We start from the raw sequence: 18,437 nt of genomic DNA on the forward strand, positions 1-18,437 counted from the left end.
TAGGGAAATAATTCTATTGAAATATTTAATATTTGTCATATTTAGATAAGCAGATTAAATACTGTGACATGTGACACAATCTTGATGAATGGTTCTAAGTGATATTTTAGGGTTATGAATCAAAGTTATGTTCATTAAAAAGATGAATTTTTTATGTTTATTTTAAGCAGAAATTTGTTTGATATGACACAATTATGGATGACATTATTTTGTTAAATAAAAAATTTTAACTATGATTTTACAATTACACTGAATTTATGAATAAAGTAACGATTAAGTAAAATTGAGAATGGAAATGGGGAATGTGTCAAAGAGACAACAACCCGACCAAATAAAAAATAACAGCAGAGGGTCACCAACAGGTCTTCAATGTAGCGAGAAATTCCCGCACCCGGAGGCGTCCTTCAACTGGCCCCTAAACAAATATATACTAGTCCAGTGATAATGAACGCCATACTAATTTCCAAATTGTACACAAGAAACTAAAATTAAAATAATACAAGACTAACAAAGGCCAGAGGCTCCTGACTTGGGACAGGCGCAAAAATGCGGCGGGGTTAAACATGTTTGTGAGATCTCAACCCTCCTAAGGTTTGTTAAGGTACATTATTTCCAACATAAGCATCGTCTATGTGCAACTTTATCCCAATATTCTTCACTGTACCTGTATTAGCACTTTGTTACTGGGCAGGAAAAAAAACCCAATGTAATGCAGTTCCAACATTTTTGGACTATATGTACCTCAAAATATATATACTAAAAGTCCTGTCTATTGCAATGTTGTTACATAGGCACTATGAAAATCTCAAAACTTATACATGTAGGTACATTCTGATAAAGGGATTGGATGATTTCATACCTGCCAACTTTTCAAAATGCCCATGGGGGTTTTGCGTGCAAGATGGCTGTCATAGTACTAAAAACCTTCTAGCGGGCCTGGAAATACATTTGAAAGTTGATTTTTGGCTTCTTCATACTTTGAAAAGCCAAATGTCATTGTAAAATTAATTGTTTTGTTTAAATTGTGGACAAAATTGATCTTTCAAAATTTCAATTTGGGAGCCTCCATGGGGGAAATCCCCCGCAAAAAGTGACAGTTGGCAGGTATGATGATTTATTGGTACTTGTTTGTTTAAAATAGAAATAAGAAGATGTGCCATGAGTGCCAATGAGACAACTCTCCATCCAAATCACAGTTTGTAAAAAGTAAACAATTATAAGTCAAAGTACGGCTTTCAACACAGAGCCTTTATTTGCCCACACTGATCAACAATCTATAAGGGCCCCAAAATGACTAGTCTAAATTAATTCAAACAGGAAAACCAATGGCCTAATCTTTACAAAAAAGGAAAGAGAGAAACACTTATGAACCACATCAACAAACAACAACCTCTGAAGAACAGGTTCCTGACTAAGGTCAGTGCAAACAAATGCAGCTGGGAGAAACGTTTAAACAGATGCAACCTTCATATATGCATTAAACTAAAATAAGATAACATATACATTATTTTTTTTGCAGGTTTTAATGGTATTAATTGTCAAAACAGTATTAATGAGTGTGCCTCAGGACCATGTAAACATGGATCCAATTGTATAGATGAAGTTAATAATTATAGCTGTGATTGTACAGGGACAGGTATGTATTGACTGTTCAGCCTGTTATACCTACATCTCAGACCTATTGTTTTTATGGTTAAATTTTCTAATCCTGAATATGTAAGAAATGATTCCTATTTGACGTTAAGCTCGCAGAAATTAATAATTCAATCCCGTCTCTCAATGTTCTGCCTGCTTCCACACACTTAATTTTGGTGAATTTTACCACAAATTTGACAATTAAAATAATTCAATATACCGTAAATAGGATTTGGCGTCTTCTTAAATGAGAAGAAGCACCTTTTCTTGAACCTTTTTTTTTGGACACATCATTATAATGTTTAAGGGTCAGCATGTCAAATAAACTATAGCCGGTCAGTAAATGCGAGGGAGGAACAACATATATAATTAGGTCACATGATCAAAATTAATATCATAATATGTCAGCGATGTGTCAGATAGTTGAATATACTGTCAGGTCAACTTAATATTTGTGTGATGTTAGTACATTGAGTTCATCTAACAAATATGTATTAACATGAATACCATACTCTAATGAAAATAAAAAAAAAGGGGGGAGTCTATGAAAACTGACATATAAATCAAATGTTATACTATATTAACCCATGTGAAACAACTGTCATAATCCTCACTTGGAGCCAGCATTTGAATAATTTAAAATTTAAAAAACCCTATTTTTTTTCCTGTGTCATGTTTGATAGCCCTTCCATGACTGCACATTATGTCTATTTCATGTTTGATTGAACTTATTTGTTTATTTGACAAAAGTAATTGCTTTAAAGCTTATAATACCACATTTGTTTTGATTGATTAGATATAAGAAGATGTGGTATGAGTAAAACTTTGGATTCTAGTGGCTCCTATTCATGGTTCACTTTTGCAAAAGATATTCTTTCTGAATCTAACATTGATATAGATAGACTATAAAAACCTGTAATAATTTAAAACAATTAAAAATATTAAAAGCTATATTAAACCCCAAATAAACTCATATTACAAAAACCTGTTGATGAATAAGTTGAAATCTATTGATGATAAAAGTAAATTAAATTTTTATAAAGGACTTGAGCCAAATCTATTGATCAAACCTTACCTCTCTAACCCAAACTTTGAATTTAGAAAATTAATTACAAAACTTAGAATCAGTGACAATTCATTATTAATTGAAAAAGGAAGGCATTTTAAAATTCCTCGTGAAGAGAGACTTTGCAAAAATGCAAAGTACTAGATGATGAGAAACATTTCTTAATAAATTGTTCTCATAATTCAAATATTAGATTAACATATTTTAATTGCATTAACAGAGAAAGTAATTCATTTGCTAATCTCACTGACAATGACAAAGTTATATATATACTTAACCCATCAACACCAATACAAGTGAATAAACTAGGATCCTTTATAAAAAAGTCAATGGAACTGAGGACAGGGGACCCTTTAATATTTACCTGAATTTGTGTATATATATTGAGTTACTTAGTTATTGTCTTTATTTGTTTTTGTTGTTATATGTCACAAACTGTATAGTTTATATGGCAATAAAACTTTGAATAATGTCTAAGACAACTCTCCATCCAAGTCACAATAGTAAACCATTATAGGTCAAAGTAACGATTTGATCTATATGAAAAGTCATTAGTGAGAAACGAGAAACAATTTATGAACCTCATCAACAAACTAAAACCACTGAACAACAGGTTCCTGACTCAGGACAGGTGCAAACAAATGCAGCTGGTTAAATAAATCTGGTATACTTAGAGTATAATAAGACTAATATTAATGTGCTATATAATGCTAGCTTTTAGTCTTTAGATGACATAAATCTGACATTATTTATGATGTTCATAAGTGTATATGTCAAAATATATACTAGTAGTGAAATAAAATCTGATGTATATAATGGTAGATTGTCAAACTTGTGGCCAGAATATAGGAAAGACCATAATACAAATAAAAGATCTGCAATAAAATCAAATCATTGGAAACCTTAATATAAATAAACATTTGAAACATGGGTGCCTGTACGAAAAAATCCAGGCGTCTTTTACACGGATTTCAGGCGGATATTTTAGAGGGAATCCGTTTAAAGTCCACTTTTACACGAAGAATCTTTCTTACATGGATTCCAGGCGGGTTACGGGAGGAATAGAGCCGAAATATGCAAATTTATCCGCCTGTCTTAGGAGGAAAAATTTCCGTCTAATTAAAAGGAAAAATGTTTTTCTCAAAAATATATCCGCCTAAAGAGACGGAAAATATATCCGCCTTCGAAAAAAAATCCGCCTTAGAATATGAAAAAAAATCCGCCTTAAGAATATGAAAAAATTCTGTCTTCAATGAAAGAATTTTTTCATTCCAAAGATTCAAGTTTTTACCACTGCCATGCCTTCTTGCGAAGAAAAACTAGGCCTTCATACAATAAAATGCAAAAAATGTTATCAAACTTGATCGAATTTATTTAAGCAACTACAAATTACTATACATGTATGTATAATTTTGACATTTTTAGTTCTTCACAATTTCTTCATTTTCAGTTATTAGTCATATTTTTAAGGGTTTTTCAGTGTTCTTTGAATATAAATTATTATCACAAGTTCCTGAATTTATTTCGTGCATAACTGATTTGCTCTGTAACAGCATCATTGATATGACCATCTTGCATGGATCTGTTGTGTTTTGTGCACCAAGCAGTATCATAACCTGAAAAAAAGAGGACATAAATTAAAATTACCATGCATTATTGGTTTAACTAAAAGGAATTTGACAAATTTCTCTATGTTATACAGGTAAATTGTGAGCTGCCTAAGTAGGTGGGGTTTTCCTTCATTTTGACATATTGACCTGAATTTACTATTTTTACCATATATCATTCAATATACATATTACAACAGAAACATCTAAAACTTGAAATTATAAGATTAAACTATGAAAAATAAGATGTTAAGCATGTTTTAAAGAGTAATTATATTTTAAGAAAAAAATCCTTGTAAAATCAAGGGCAGATAATTATAATGAATTTACTATGACCTGTTTTGGGGATTTTCTCAATAAAATAAGACCTGTGGGCTGTAACCCCTGTTTTCAATTTGCTAATTTTAAAGATATATATCATGTTTATATCAAAAAAATATTACAGATGGTTTACAACTTTTGATTTTTTTCAAATTTGTTAAAAGTCCAATATGTGCAAAAGTTAATTAAAAAGCATTCATAAGGATTTCTTTCATATAAAACTACTTACTCCAAGTCTGATTGAATGTGTCCATTCTTCAGTCCTATCAGAAAACAATTTTCTTTTGTTTCACCAGTTCTGAAATATAAAAAAAATTGTCTTATTACAATTAAACAAAATAATTATTACATATACTGTGCATGAAGTGTATAGGTTATTCTTTACTTTGATTAGTACATGTAGTATTGGTCTTTTATTTTACTTTAACATCATAGGCCCGCATTTACATGTACAAAATGTTTGTCTTGCCATTTTAAAAATCTTAAATTTGATCCATAATCATGATAATTGAGTACATATGTACTAAATTTTAAAAGATAACACTTTATGATTTTTCGGAATAGATGTCTATTATATATATTTAATTATTACAGTCATACAACAGATCTCCAATTTTGCTATCAAATAATATCATATAAAAGAGATTGTCTTAAAGATATAAGTCTTGTGTCATACACAAATACCACAGTAATTATGAACATGATGTAATTATGCAAAAATTGAATGGTCTTATATAGTTATTTTCTTGATCCTACATGGTACTTATATATATATATGTCACAAGTTATTTGAAGGAAATAGCAGTTTCATAATATTCAAAAAGGTTGAAATACTTATATTCATAATTTCAACTTACCAGAAGATTCAATCCAAAATATATGAAAACATCAATCTTCACAAATCCAATAGTCATGTCATCAGAAGAATATATACATCTGCACTTTTTAATGTTAATAGACTACTTTGGCTCTTTTTAGTCCACAACTCCACATCCATGGTAAAATTCATATTTTGGTCAAGATAAATATTTAAGACATCTTTTCTTGTAATGTCTGCAAGTTCAAATTTTGAATCTGACCTGAGTGTTGGGGTTATTTTGGGAGTTGTTTGATTCCTTGAAATGTTTCCCTAATCATTATACTATTAATTACCTAAATCTTAAATATTTGATTTATAATAATAAATAAATAATATTCACCAATTTTTATCTATTATTTTTATATTTTGGACTGTAGCAATTTAAGAGAAATGTACAAAGCAATGTGGTCTCCTTCATAAGGCCCCAACTCTTGAGTGTGTACATATCATTTCCTGTCCATTTCACAGAGGCAAATGGAAAACAGATGGGGGACCTACATAACATTTCTATCACTAACTGATAAGAAAGAGACTGCATGGAAATACTATTTGTGTATTATCATGATTATTACTTAATTAAATAGAGATACACTTAATAATTAATTGTACTTGAAAATAAATTAATTTAACCTGCAATTCCTATGTTGGAAAATTCAAAAACAAGTTATTGTTATCACTGTTAGTGAAATAAGTATATATATTCTAGTCACTTTTTATATGTTTAAATGTATATAAATAGCAACACATAACATAAAGTTATAAATTACCTAACAATGCTATCACAATTTGAATTTAATTGAATTTAATATGCCATCTTTAAGACTCTTTAAATATAAAAATATTAAATATGTTGGATTTCAGGGGGGTACAAATACTGGCTTTATGGCCCAAATAATCACCATGCATGCACTCTCTCATCAGTAATGATACATTTTCATTTGAAAAAAAAATTAAAAGAACAATTCTGCCTCAAAAGTTAGAAAAAATTTCTAAGTACAATTCCCGCCTGATAAATTTGAACAAAATCTTTTAAGTCCAATTTCCTCCTAACAAACTTGAACAAATATACTAAGTCCAGCATTCCGTCTATGATATTTCTTTTACTAAAGAAATCCTGTTAACTCAACAGGAAAGTAGTAAATATTTCGCCTAAGGTCTTTGATACTTCAGGCGGATTTTTTTCAATATTCCATGTCCGCCTTAATTCCGTCTATAAGTCTTAATTTTTAGGTGGATTCCGCCTGGGTTCCTGCTATTTTTAAGCGGAATCCTCCTAATATTCTCATACGGGTGATTATGGGTGTATTTTCTCAAAGATTGATATTTTTAACATTGGATAATGTGACATTATTTTGTGAACTCCTGATGTATACTTATACAAAGAGGACCTCTCCAATAAAGATTAATGAAACTAAACAATTAGCTAAACCTGTGAAGTATTGGAACAAAGAGCATTTAAATTATTATTTTCAAAAGAGGTTTATTTTCACTTAGTTTATGATTAAGATAAAGTTGCAAAAATACCCTATAGCATAAAAAGCAACAATTAAAACCTTGCATGCAAACAAGTTTGGCCCTTGCAGTTACAAAAATTAAACTCTGAAAAAATAAACCACTTAACAGTGCATTTTGTAATTGTGGTAGTATGCTCAGTGTCAGTGAAGGCCACTCAGGTTGTGGGTTAAAATTTAAATAAATGACATCATATTTGGTATTTGCTGCTTCTTTGCCAATGAGTATAAGATCAAATGCTGGTAGTTCCTGAAGTATACGTTAATGCCCTTTCCTCCATGGATTTATTTTTTACATACTTGATTCACATAGGATTTTTTCAATAAATAAAAATCATCAGGTTTAAAGTATTAATACATTGCGAAAACAAATATTTCATCATTGAAATTCCAGTCAGATCTTCTCATGAATATACTTTTTATATTAGATACAAATTTTATTAAGTCTGATAAAGTTTTTTCGTAGGTAAGACATTTCAACTGAGGCAATACACAGGCGACAAAGGCGTCATTATGGAGTAAAGGGGGTGGCGTCAAAAGGCTTCATTGTGAGGAAAGGGTTAAAAAAAGCATGTAAAAAATTGGACTTTGTATGTTGCTCTTATGTTCATATGAAATCATATTGTATTGAACATTATTATGCAGGTTATTTTTGATTTAGATAATCTAAGACTGTGTGTTACTGAGTTTAATATGTATAATATGTTTTCAGGTTATACAGGACAGACCTGTGAAACAAATATAGATGAATGTCAGTCTGGGACATCAGTTTGTGGTCCTGGAACATGTTTTGATAATCAAGGCTCCTTTACTTGCCAATGCCCTACTGGGTATGAAGGACTACAGTGCCAAAATGTAAGCTTATCTTTTATTGAACTGGTATTTGTAGCATGTAATGGAAAGTAAATAAATGCAGTACTAGGAAATCGAAAAGCTTCCTTGTTCCGTATTTATATTATAAAATATTAGGTTGTCTGCAGTATTTTTTATTCTTAAAGTACAAATTTTTACACTTTCCTGTTAAAGTAAAACTTTTGATTCTCATTGGGCAGATTGAAAGAAGATACTATTTTTGTATGCTAAAATTAGCTGAAAATATGTCATATATTTAGTATTAAAAAGCAAGATTCTAAATGGTGACTGACATTTGGAAACTGACGGATTTCATAGAAATAAGAATGTATTATCTATAGGTAATAATATGTGATTTCATGGGACAGGAGGATATATAAGAATGTATACTCTTATAAAATAATGACAAGGGTCATATAAATAATGAGCTAATTTAATATGTTTGTAGAATGTAAATGAATGCAGTTCTTCTCCTTGTTTCAATGGTGCCACTTGCCGTGATGGTACAGCTTCATACACGTGTGTTTGTGTAACTGGATTTGAAGGTCCGGACTGCAAAAACAATACAGACGATTGTAAAGATATCATATGTCCAGGAAATAATACAATATGTGTAGATAGTATTAATCAACATAGTTGTGAATGTAAACCAGGTTTTACCGGTAAGACATGTATTTGATGAAACTAAAGGAGTAGAATATAAGTATGATGTGAAAAGACATTAGATTTATTTACATGATTAATCAAATTTATAATAAGTATTTCCCCAAATTAGAATTGTACCTATCACCCTTGACTTCTTTCTTGAGAAAAATCATTGCTCTTTGGCTTCAGCATTACTGATATAACCTATAGATCATACAAGTTTTTCACATATTGGAAGTAATTCGTAGCTTAGCAGATGAGGATGTATAATCTTGGCAAAAAAAAAAGGGGGGGAGAGCCCAAATGAGGCAATGCATGGAGTGGGACATGTTAAAGTAAATGGATAAACCATCTAATGAAATATTCAAATACAATTATTTTTATGTAAATGAAAGCCTGAAATAACTTTTATATTACAGTATGAAATATTATCATATTATTTTAAGCAATTCAGTTGATGAAATACACTACTGTGGAAATGTGTCATGAGAAATATTTTGCCTTTTGAGGTAAATGTTATGGTAAATTACCATTAAAAAAGAAATATATCATTTGAGACATAGTTAAAGGTGACACATTATTTATACACTGAGACTTATGCACAATGCTCATTACCACAAAACACAGATCAAGATTGAGTTTTGATGGTGTGACTTTTGTTGTTCTAGAGTTATGCCCCTTTACAAATGGAAAAATTGATGAATTCAGCTCTCTAACTTAAGTTTGCTTCAACAAAATGTTTAGAAACATATACACAATTGTTATTACCACAAAACTCAGTTATAATGCAAATTTCGGTAGCATCACTTTTACAGTTCTTGAGTTATGTCCCTTTATAATGTTATATGTCTGGGGCTTTGGACACATTCCCCATTTATTTTATGTTTTGTTTTCCTGAAAATATATTGCGATGAATAAAAAAAAAAAATCCAGCAAACCAATCTTTATCTTTATAGGCGCACCAGGAAGCTGTACAGATATCGATGAATGCACAACAGACCCATGCAAAAATGGAGGAACTTGTCAAAACTTAGAAAATGCATATACTTGTGTGTGTCCTGCTGGCTATACTGGACAACAGTGCCAGTCTGATATTAATGAATGTGCTCCTAACCCTTGTCAGAATCAGGCAGAGTATGTATTACTCTCAACACTGTATAAAACACAGGGGCGGATCCAACCATTTTAAAAAGGGGGGTTGATCGTCCAAGAAAAAGGGGTTGGTTTCCCCCCCACCCCCCCCACCCCTGAATCCACACCTGAAACAAAATTGATAAGTAAAAAAAAACAAGAGATGTGGTATGATTGCTAATGAGAAAACTGTCCACCAGAGTTCAAATGACAAATATAAAAACAATTAGAGGTCACCTTACTGCCTTCAACAATAAGAAAAACTTGTGCTGTATAGTCAGCTGTAAAAGGCCCTGACATGACCAATGAAAAATAATTCAAACAAAAAATAATGGCTTATAAATTCATAATTCAAATTTTTGTATGAAAGACGTGAACCAACAAAGGTTTCTAATGTCTATCTGAAAGGGGCTGATTATAAGAAATATTTTAAGAGTGTAAGGACTTCTTGTGAAATCTTGTGAGGGTTGAACTCTTTCAGTATGATTATTTGAATATATCAAATAGCATTCATATGAGAACTTTGGGGCTTTTTGAGGTTGCTTAAGAATTTACCCATCAATAATATTGATTAACCACTTATATATAGTACTTCATAAAAATATCTTGACTATCTGTTATTGAATTTATCAATTGAGACTATAGATTTTCTAAATTCTTAGCTTTCTAAAGATATAGATGATTAACCTTTATGGAGTTGATCATTGAAAAAAAAGTGTCTAAAAGAATAATTTTGCATACCAGCCATATTTTTAAAATCTCCATAGGGGGTTTAATGCACAAGAGAACCTTATGCTCATCATATTGTAATGATTTTTTTTTTTAATCTAATACTATATTGTTTAAATGAGTATGTATGTGCTCAAATACCCTTTTAACTCAATGGATTCCTGTTGAGTCGACAGCTCATTGGGCACCCATATAAATAGTAAAAATTGGCAGGTCTGATATTGTGTCAAACTAGGTTATAAATTTCTTGATAGCAGGAACAATTTCTAGTTATCATCTAATATTTTTGTAGATGCAAAGATTTGGAGAACAACTATGAGTGTGTTTGTTTAGCTGGGTATACTGATAGGAACTGTCAGACAAACATAGATGAATGTGTAACCAACAATCAGCCATGCCAGAATGGAGCCACTTGCCATGATTTGGTTAGTTATGCATGTAGCAATTATTAAAATATAGATTTTATGAGGGGAGATTACTGACTAAAAAGTAAAATCACAAAAATACTGAACTCCAAGGAAAATTCAAAAAGAAAAGTCCTTAACAAATTACAAAATCAAAAGCTCAAACACATCAAACTAATGTATAACAACTGTCATGTTCCTGACTTGGTACAGGCATTTTCTTATGTAGAAAATGGTGGAATGAATCTGGTTTTATAGCTAGCTAAACCTCTCACTTGTATGACAGTCGCATCAAATTTGATTATATTGACAACGATGTGTGAATTGCGTAATTGACTGTTATTTCCTGACAATCTATACAAGAATTCACATTTGCACTTCATATTAAAACTGTTTGCATGATCAACAGTTACAACCCTATAAAATTACCAAAAGAAGCTTTCTGTTCTTATAACTACATACTTTATGCTAAAACCATGAAACTACAAGATATAGCTAATTTTTAGCTGAATTTTTTGAAAAATACGACAGAATATTGGAATGCATCATGATGGCTTTCAATCAGCCAATTAACAGTATGGTTTCACCAATGAAACAAACAACTAATGTAATTATTCTTAATTTGTTTTCAGGTGAATGACTTCAATTGCACTTGTGCAGCAGGATGGACTGGACAGCAGTGTAACCAGGACATTAACGAATGCAGTCCACAGCCCTGCCAAAATGGTGCTACATGTCATAATTATCAAAATTTCTACAATTGTACATGTGTTGCTGGTTATAATGGTAAATACTTTTCTATATAAGTTTTTTGCTATTTTTTTATTGCAGTAAATCAATTAAGGAATATTATTTGATCTATTGCCACCACAAATACCCAAATTGACAGTGGCAACTCTTCAAATAATATGCTTATGCAATATTAAAACAAAAAAATCAATATGAAGTTATGAAATATCTCTGAAATGTCCACTGCAATTAATTGCCCAATCTTGTTGCAAATGACTGCAAAGGTCAATTTTGGAAATTATGGCATATATATACACCTATCAAAACACTTGTTATCATATTGTATTAGAAATCTTGATATATTTAGGGCATCTCAAAAATGACTATGATACAATTAGTCGAATTATAATTTTTTCAATGCTTATAATCATTAACTTTTTTTGTTGATGAAATTGTAGGTAAAAACTGTGAAAAGAACATTGATGATTGTGACCCAGATCCATGTCAGAATGGGGGATCATGTACAGATCTTGTCAATGGGTATAAATGTAACTGCGGTAATGCCTGGATGGGTAAGAACTGCTCGGAGGAATATGATGCATGTTCATTCTCGCCATGCAGGAATGGTGCCAACTGCTCCACAAACAAACCATCCAGACAATATAGCTGTGCATGTGTTACCGGATTTGAAGGCTCTAACTGTCAGACGAATATTAATGATTGTCAGAATGACTCCTGCACGTGGCCATTTAAATGCTTTGACCTGGTCAATAATTATACCTGTGCATGTCCTACAGGTTGGTGTAATATGTAATAAGGTTTTTCTTCAATCTTATCAGTGATAGTTAAAAACTGCATTTAATGCAAATGTACTTATTATTTTGCAACTTTCTGTCAACTGATATAAATTAAGATATAAATTAATTAACACTACATTGAGATAACTCTGTAAAATCAGCTAATTGTTTTAATCACGTTGTATTATTAAGGAAATGATCAAAATCTGTGTATATCAAACTGCTTTATATCTAACCAATTTTTCCTATATAAATGTGTCTGGTTCAAGTTTTTTGAAATTTTGATATTTTTGTCAAAGGGTCAAAATAAATATTTTGTTAAAATATTAAGAAAATTAAACAAGCAAAATAAATTTAGTCAAGGTGTTCGGTACCACGTTAAGTAACTTTGATAGAAATTAAGGTGAAACATAAGATCTGGGATCAGTTAATGTAAAAGTCCCAAGTATAATTCCAGTTTAATGTTGACAGTTGAAGAAAAATTTCCAGTCATAATCATGCATGCTTTGAATGATACCTCTTTCAAGAAAAAACCTTAAAGCATAATGAATATATGGTTGAGTTCATACATATTACCAGCATTTCAAAATTAACAAAACTCACTAGGAAAATAATGGACAAATACATATTGCAGCATTTAAATATATTGTGACATCGCTGTTGAAGTCATACATGCGTTTTGTTGAACATTTAAATTCATGGTTAACCTGTACCAAAAAAATCACCGAAAAATTTGTATCCAACAAAAAATGAGGAATATACTGTATTTGCTCCATATTGAATTTGAATAATAAAGTACAATTTTTAAAACTACATATGGTTGTGAAAAGTAAAAATAGGCATTGAATAACAGAAGCAGAAATATGCCAAGTTTTGACAATGTAAGGTAAGATAGCTGCACAATAGGAGGAAACTGTGGTAGCTTTAGCTTTCATGGTATGAAATGAAGATGATTAAAAAGCACATGCAATACTTTTACTAATATTTTACTTCCTGCCAGTGTTATTTTTAAAATCTTTTGGCCTGTAGGTCAAATGGGGCTAAATGCTATTATATAGACAATTGTTTATTATAACCACAAGCTTTGAAAATCATATGGTGAAGTAAGAAATTTGCTATTGTTCTGAGTTTTTTTTTTGTGCTTAGAAACCTAAAGAGAAAGATTTCATTAGATAAAAGCAATAAGGATCAATTAACCCATTCTATTTTCATTTTTATATTTTTAGATTTTGAGATCTGAATGAGTTGCAATTATATAATCTTGATCTTTATAAATTCCTAAATTTCATATGACATTTAAAAACTTTTTGTCACTCTTTGAACCCATTTGAATCACTTAAATTTGAATTACATTTTCAGACCCTTTTAAGTTTTTTTCCCATATGTATTTATTGTTTGCTGTAAACAGTAAAGATCTGATTATAAAGAATTTGCATGTTTAAGAATATTTAAAAGACATGTAACTTTTATTTGATAAATATTTTAATATACACATTTGAAGACTATTGTCTGTTGGTAATCATCTACTTGTGTTTTTCAAAACTACTTCTTTAACCTAAGACACTTCTTGCTGTTCTATTAAGATCCTTTCGAGTATTTATTCTACCTTAATTTATATAGGCTCAAACGTTAGGTTAATAAGTAAACAGTTTGTAGTTATCACTTGCTTTCTGATTCCTCTAAGAAACGCAAATGAATAAGGATGAATCTTATCTTCTCCAAATGATGGCCAAGAACCTTCATATTTTTATTACCATAAAAACTGTTTTCACATCTTTCTTCATATTCCATTTATATGCATTCAGGATACACTGGTGTAAACTGTTCAGTAGAAATAAAGGAATGTAACAGCAACCCTTGTAGGAATGGTGGCACCTGTATTGATCAGATAGGCAATTACAAATGTAAATGTCCTCAAACATTTGTTAATTTGACCAAGTTTGGTAATGGAGAAAAACTAGAATTTTGGACTGGATACAAGGGAGAGCACTGTGAGATTAATATCGATGAATGTGCATTGAGACCATCCATTTGTTTAAATAATGGAACTTGTAAAGATGGAACTTCACAATCAGAATATTACTGTCAATGTGGACCTGATGCCAATGGGATATATACTACAGGTCAGTAATACATATACAACAAAAATAATGTTGGGTAAGACGCTATTAACTATGACTCATTACACAAAAACAATTTAAGGTTACCAAATAAAAAAAAGGGAACATTATTTTAAATTTAATACTGAAATTCAATTGTCTGATAAAACATACATTGAAATCTTTAATAATTCTTTAAATTATGAAATGGTAAAATAGCTTTTTTTAAAGAATTCAATCTGAAATTTGTACCATTATGATACATGAATTGCCTAATTGGTTTTTGTTTTCAGTAAACTAAAACCAAACTAAATATTACACTTATGTACCTTAAGGTACTACAATCTGCTGATACCTAATTTGGCATTGCACAAGGTCATGTTTTTCTCTGACTGTTTAAATAACGTTTGTTCACTACCGGTAAATCCATTGGATATTGGATGTGTACTGATTGATATTTTAGTCTTGCATGTTTTTTGTGGGATATAAAAATATCAGGCTTCTGTCCATTTGGTTCTGTTAGCGCTCTCATGTGTACAGTTTTTGCCGGATTTTTATGAAACTTATCAGATGTTTATTTCAGGTATGTCTTGGACAAGTTTGAAAATCAGTACCAATCGATCATTTTAAAAAGAGTCATGCCCCTGTAAAAACATGAATTGTTAGCCAGTATTTAAATGGTTGTGTTGGTTTATGTCTGTAACATTTGTTTTGTTTCTTAAATGGTTTCTTAGAATGTTACAATCTGAAAGGACAGAGAAAGTGTCCAGAAATTTTGTCATATCTTAACCATTATATGAGAAGTGAAAAAAGAAATTTTTTATACTGTTTGAATAATCTTTTTGTTCTGATATATTTTTCAGGAAAGAATTGTGAGTTACGAACATCATACTGTGAATCATCAGACGATGTAAAAAATGATCCACCTGCCTGCAAAAATGGTGGTACATGTGTATCAGGGGACACAACTTATGCTTGTAACTGTACTCCAGGATTTAATGGTAATTGTCTTCCTTAGCAATTCAAAAATTGTTTAATTAATTGGACCAATCAAAAAAAAGATATATAAAGTTTGAGCAAGAACTTGGTAATTGTGTATTTTTCTTGGATTTTTTGGATATATGAATCATTTACTGCACGTCATATGTTTTTTGTTAATTCCTTTCAAAATATAAGCAAAGGTTATTGCAATATGCAAACTAATAACAGTATTCAGGCTTTTAAATGATATTGAGGTTAGTCAACATTATGACCTTTGAACTTTAAAATGTTTACTCCTAATGTCATCATTACTTCGGTCAATAAATTGTGATCATAAAACTTTGTTTTTTTATTAGCTGGATATATTTAGATATACATTTTCCAATGATGCAACATTTAATTTTCAGTTTCAATTATTTTGAGTATGAGCTGTGAACGGAAGTATCAAAATAAAGATATAACATATGCAATGTTCAAGAAAATATATTATGACTAGCAGATAGGTGAAATATTTCTTTAAATACTGTTTTTGAAAGGTATTACCCAAAAAAATTATGATGAGCCTCTTGGTAAATTGAATTAGCATATATAAATGTTTGTACCGGTAATAAGTTTTTTTACAATCTTTGTAGAAATACATTCAATAGATGAAGTAAAAAATAAAAATATTTGTTGGATTTCAGGAAGAAGATGCGAAGTCAATATTAACGAATGTGAATCTAATCCCTGTCAATACAATGGGACTTGTAATGATGGTATAAATGGGTACACCTGTGACTGTATACCAGGTATAACTGGTCCAAACTGTGAGACCGACATCAATGAATGTGCCTCTGCACCTTGTTTGAATGAGGGTCAATGTCATGATAGAATTAATGGGTAAGCCTTCATAAATGAATCAGATTTTCATTGTGGAAATATTTGCTTTTTGTTAAAATTTGTGCACCAGATAGAACTTTGAAAAATAAATAATGTTTACTCATGATTTACTCATGCAGGAGAACTCTTTATTGAAGGAAAATAACTTAAGAACATGTTTTCATTTGATATAGTTCTCCCTGAAATAGAATTGTTTATTTTTTAAGTCACTTATATGATTGATATTGTAATAATAAGTTTCTATTCAGCTTTGTTATTTCCGAAGTTCCTAAAACAGTTGTACAGTACACAGCAGGGTATAAATGCATGACAGAAAATGGAATTCTTTATATTTTTCATCTTATTTTTCAGTGTTTAAAATACATCCAAAACATAATAATTGACTAAATTTTAAAATTAATATTAAAAAACTGGGGGATTATTTTACTTCAACTCTATATAGGATACACTTATTATTAATATAAATAACAATAACACTTAAATATAAACATATCTAAATGAGATACTTTAGAAATATTTTTTTATATTAATAAATATTTGTTGATAAAATATTTTGGTTATTAGAATTGAAGTCACTAACCTATTTCCTGTTTGTTGAATTATTTTCTATACTGGTACTTCTGTTTAATGGATTGAATTTTAGTTTTTTTTTTAGATATTTTACTAAATGTTATCTAGATACAGTCTTCAACCTTGCTGCTAAAGATGATATTCAAATAATGTATGCCTCATTTATTATATTATGTTTCAACCAACAATGATTCCGTTAAAGTGAGCAGTTGTCTCATTTAACAATAAATATTTTATAAGATCTGTAAGATCACATAATTATCTTAAATAAATCTCTTAGTTCAAGTTATTATATCCTAGTTATCTCCCTTTTCAGATATGTGTGTAATTGTACAGATACAGGATTTAATGGAACAGAATGCCAGTTTAACATTGATGATTGTGCCATCTTAGACCCCTGTAAAAACAATGCTTCATGTACAGATCTTATTAAAGTAAGAGTTAGTTATGGTCTGGCCATGTGGTCAGAAAATTTCAAGTATGCTTATTCTACACAGACTCAGCAGTCAACCAATCAAACATATTGGATTAGAAATTTGAGGACATACTTTGTATTCTGAGTGCTGTGTAAAGTTTATGAAGAAGACCCCTAATTTTCAATTTGAATATATTTCCAAAGCTTGGTAACACCAAAGACTTTGAAATTACTATTTGAAATTTTTCTACCAAGCATTCAGCAATAAAAGTGAGATACAATAAGTCAGCATAATATGTTTGATTAGAGTAAGCCATGCCTCTTTTGGGGAGATACATAATATTCATAGATATGTCCATTTGTTAACGTAATGGTTCCGAGATATGATCTCTGTGTATCATCTCATAGTGACAAAATAACATTTGTCACTTATAAGAACTATTTTAACCTTTGATTAACCTTTGCTTAGCTTAAGTTTTAGAAGATTCCTTCACACTAAGTGAACTCCATTATATTTTAGAATATATTAGAAAATATATATTTTATGAGTTGAATTTGCAGAATTTTCACTCCTGATTATGTTTTTATGCCCCAGCATACACAAGCCTCAGGTTGAAGTTTTTTGTCGAGGTAGTTTTTGATGAAGTTGAAGTTCAATCAACTTGAAACTTAGTAAACATGTTCCCTATGATATATTCTTTCTAATTTTAATGCCAAATTAGAGATTTTATCCCATTTTCATGGTCCACTGAACATAGAAAATGATAGTGCGGATGAGGCATCCATGTACTGGGGACACATTCTTGTTTTCTATTGATGTTATGCTTCCAAAATCAACACTAAACTACAAAAAAATATAACAAATCCTCTTTTTGTTTGCAGGACTACAGATGTAATTGTTTCCCAGGATATACGGGTAAAAATTGTGAGACTGACATTGATGAGTGTGATTCAAGCCCATGTCAGTATAATGGTACATGTACACAGAGGTCCATTCAGAACACTCCAGACTTTTCCTACTTTAATGCAGAAGGATATAATTGCAGTTGTATTCCTGGAATAACAGGTAATATTTCAATTAGAATGAAATATTTATGTACTTCTCATGTTCATTCTTTCTTTTGGATTTTTGTTCAACTTTGCATCTTTTTGTCTTGGATTTGAAAAGCAGTTAGAGTTTCTAACAAAGGGGAAAGATTTATACAGA

The 18,437-nt window shown here is 30.4% G+C and overlaps 1 protein-coding gene across 3 annotated transcripts in view; it reads left to right on the forward strand.

The window, feature by feature from the left end:
- The window catches only part of LOC139511635 (protein crumbs-like), an 86,012-nt gene that overhangs the window by 38,305 nt on the left and 29,270 nt on the right, over nt 1-18,437 (forward strand). For 2 of the 3 annotated variants that reach the window (XM_071298562.1, XM_071298564.1), the window contains 12 exons: nt 1,520-1,636; nt 7,712-7,854; nt 8,300-8,513; nt 9,453-9,630; nt 10,649-10,781; nt 11,393-11,546; nt 11,948-12,286; nt 14,092-14,409; nt 15,249-15,386; nt 16,050-16,245; nt 17,132-17,249; nt 18,113-18,296. In XM_071298562.1, the coding sequence (XP_071154663.1) occupies nt 1,520-1,636; nt 7,712-7,854; nt 8,300-8,513; nt 9,453-9,630; nt 10,649-10,781; nt 11,393-11,546; nt 11,948-12,286; nt 14,092-14,409; nt 15,249-15,386; nt 16,050-16,245; nt 17,132-17,249; nt 18,113-18,296 (2,232 nt within the window). The remainder of the gene's footprint in view (nt 1-1,519; nt 1,637-7,711; nt 7,855-8,299; nt 8,514-9,452; nt 9,631-10,648; nt 10,782-11,392; nt 11,547-11,947; nt 12,287-14,091; nt 14,410-15,248; nt 15,387-16,049; nt 16,246-17,131; nt 17,250-18,112; nt 18,297-18,437) is intronic. The other variant, XM_071298563.1, reaches the window with a different exon arrangement.

The sequence above is a fragment of the Mytilus edulis genome, chromosome 2 (assembly GCF_963676685.1).
Source record: "Mytilus edulis chromosome 2, xbMytEdul2.2, whole genome shotgun sequence".
Lineage (NCBI taxonomy): Eukaryota > Metazoa > Mollusca > Bivalvia > Mytilida > Mytilidae > Mytilus > Mytilus edulis.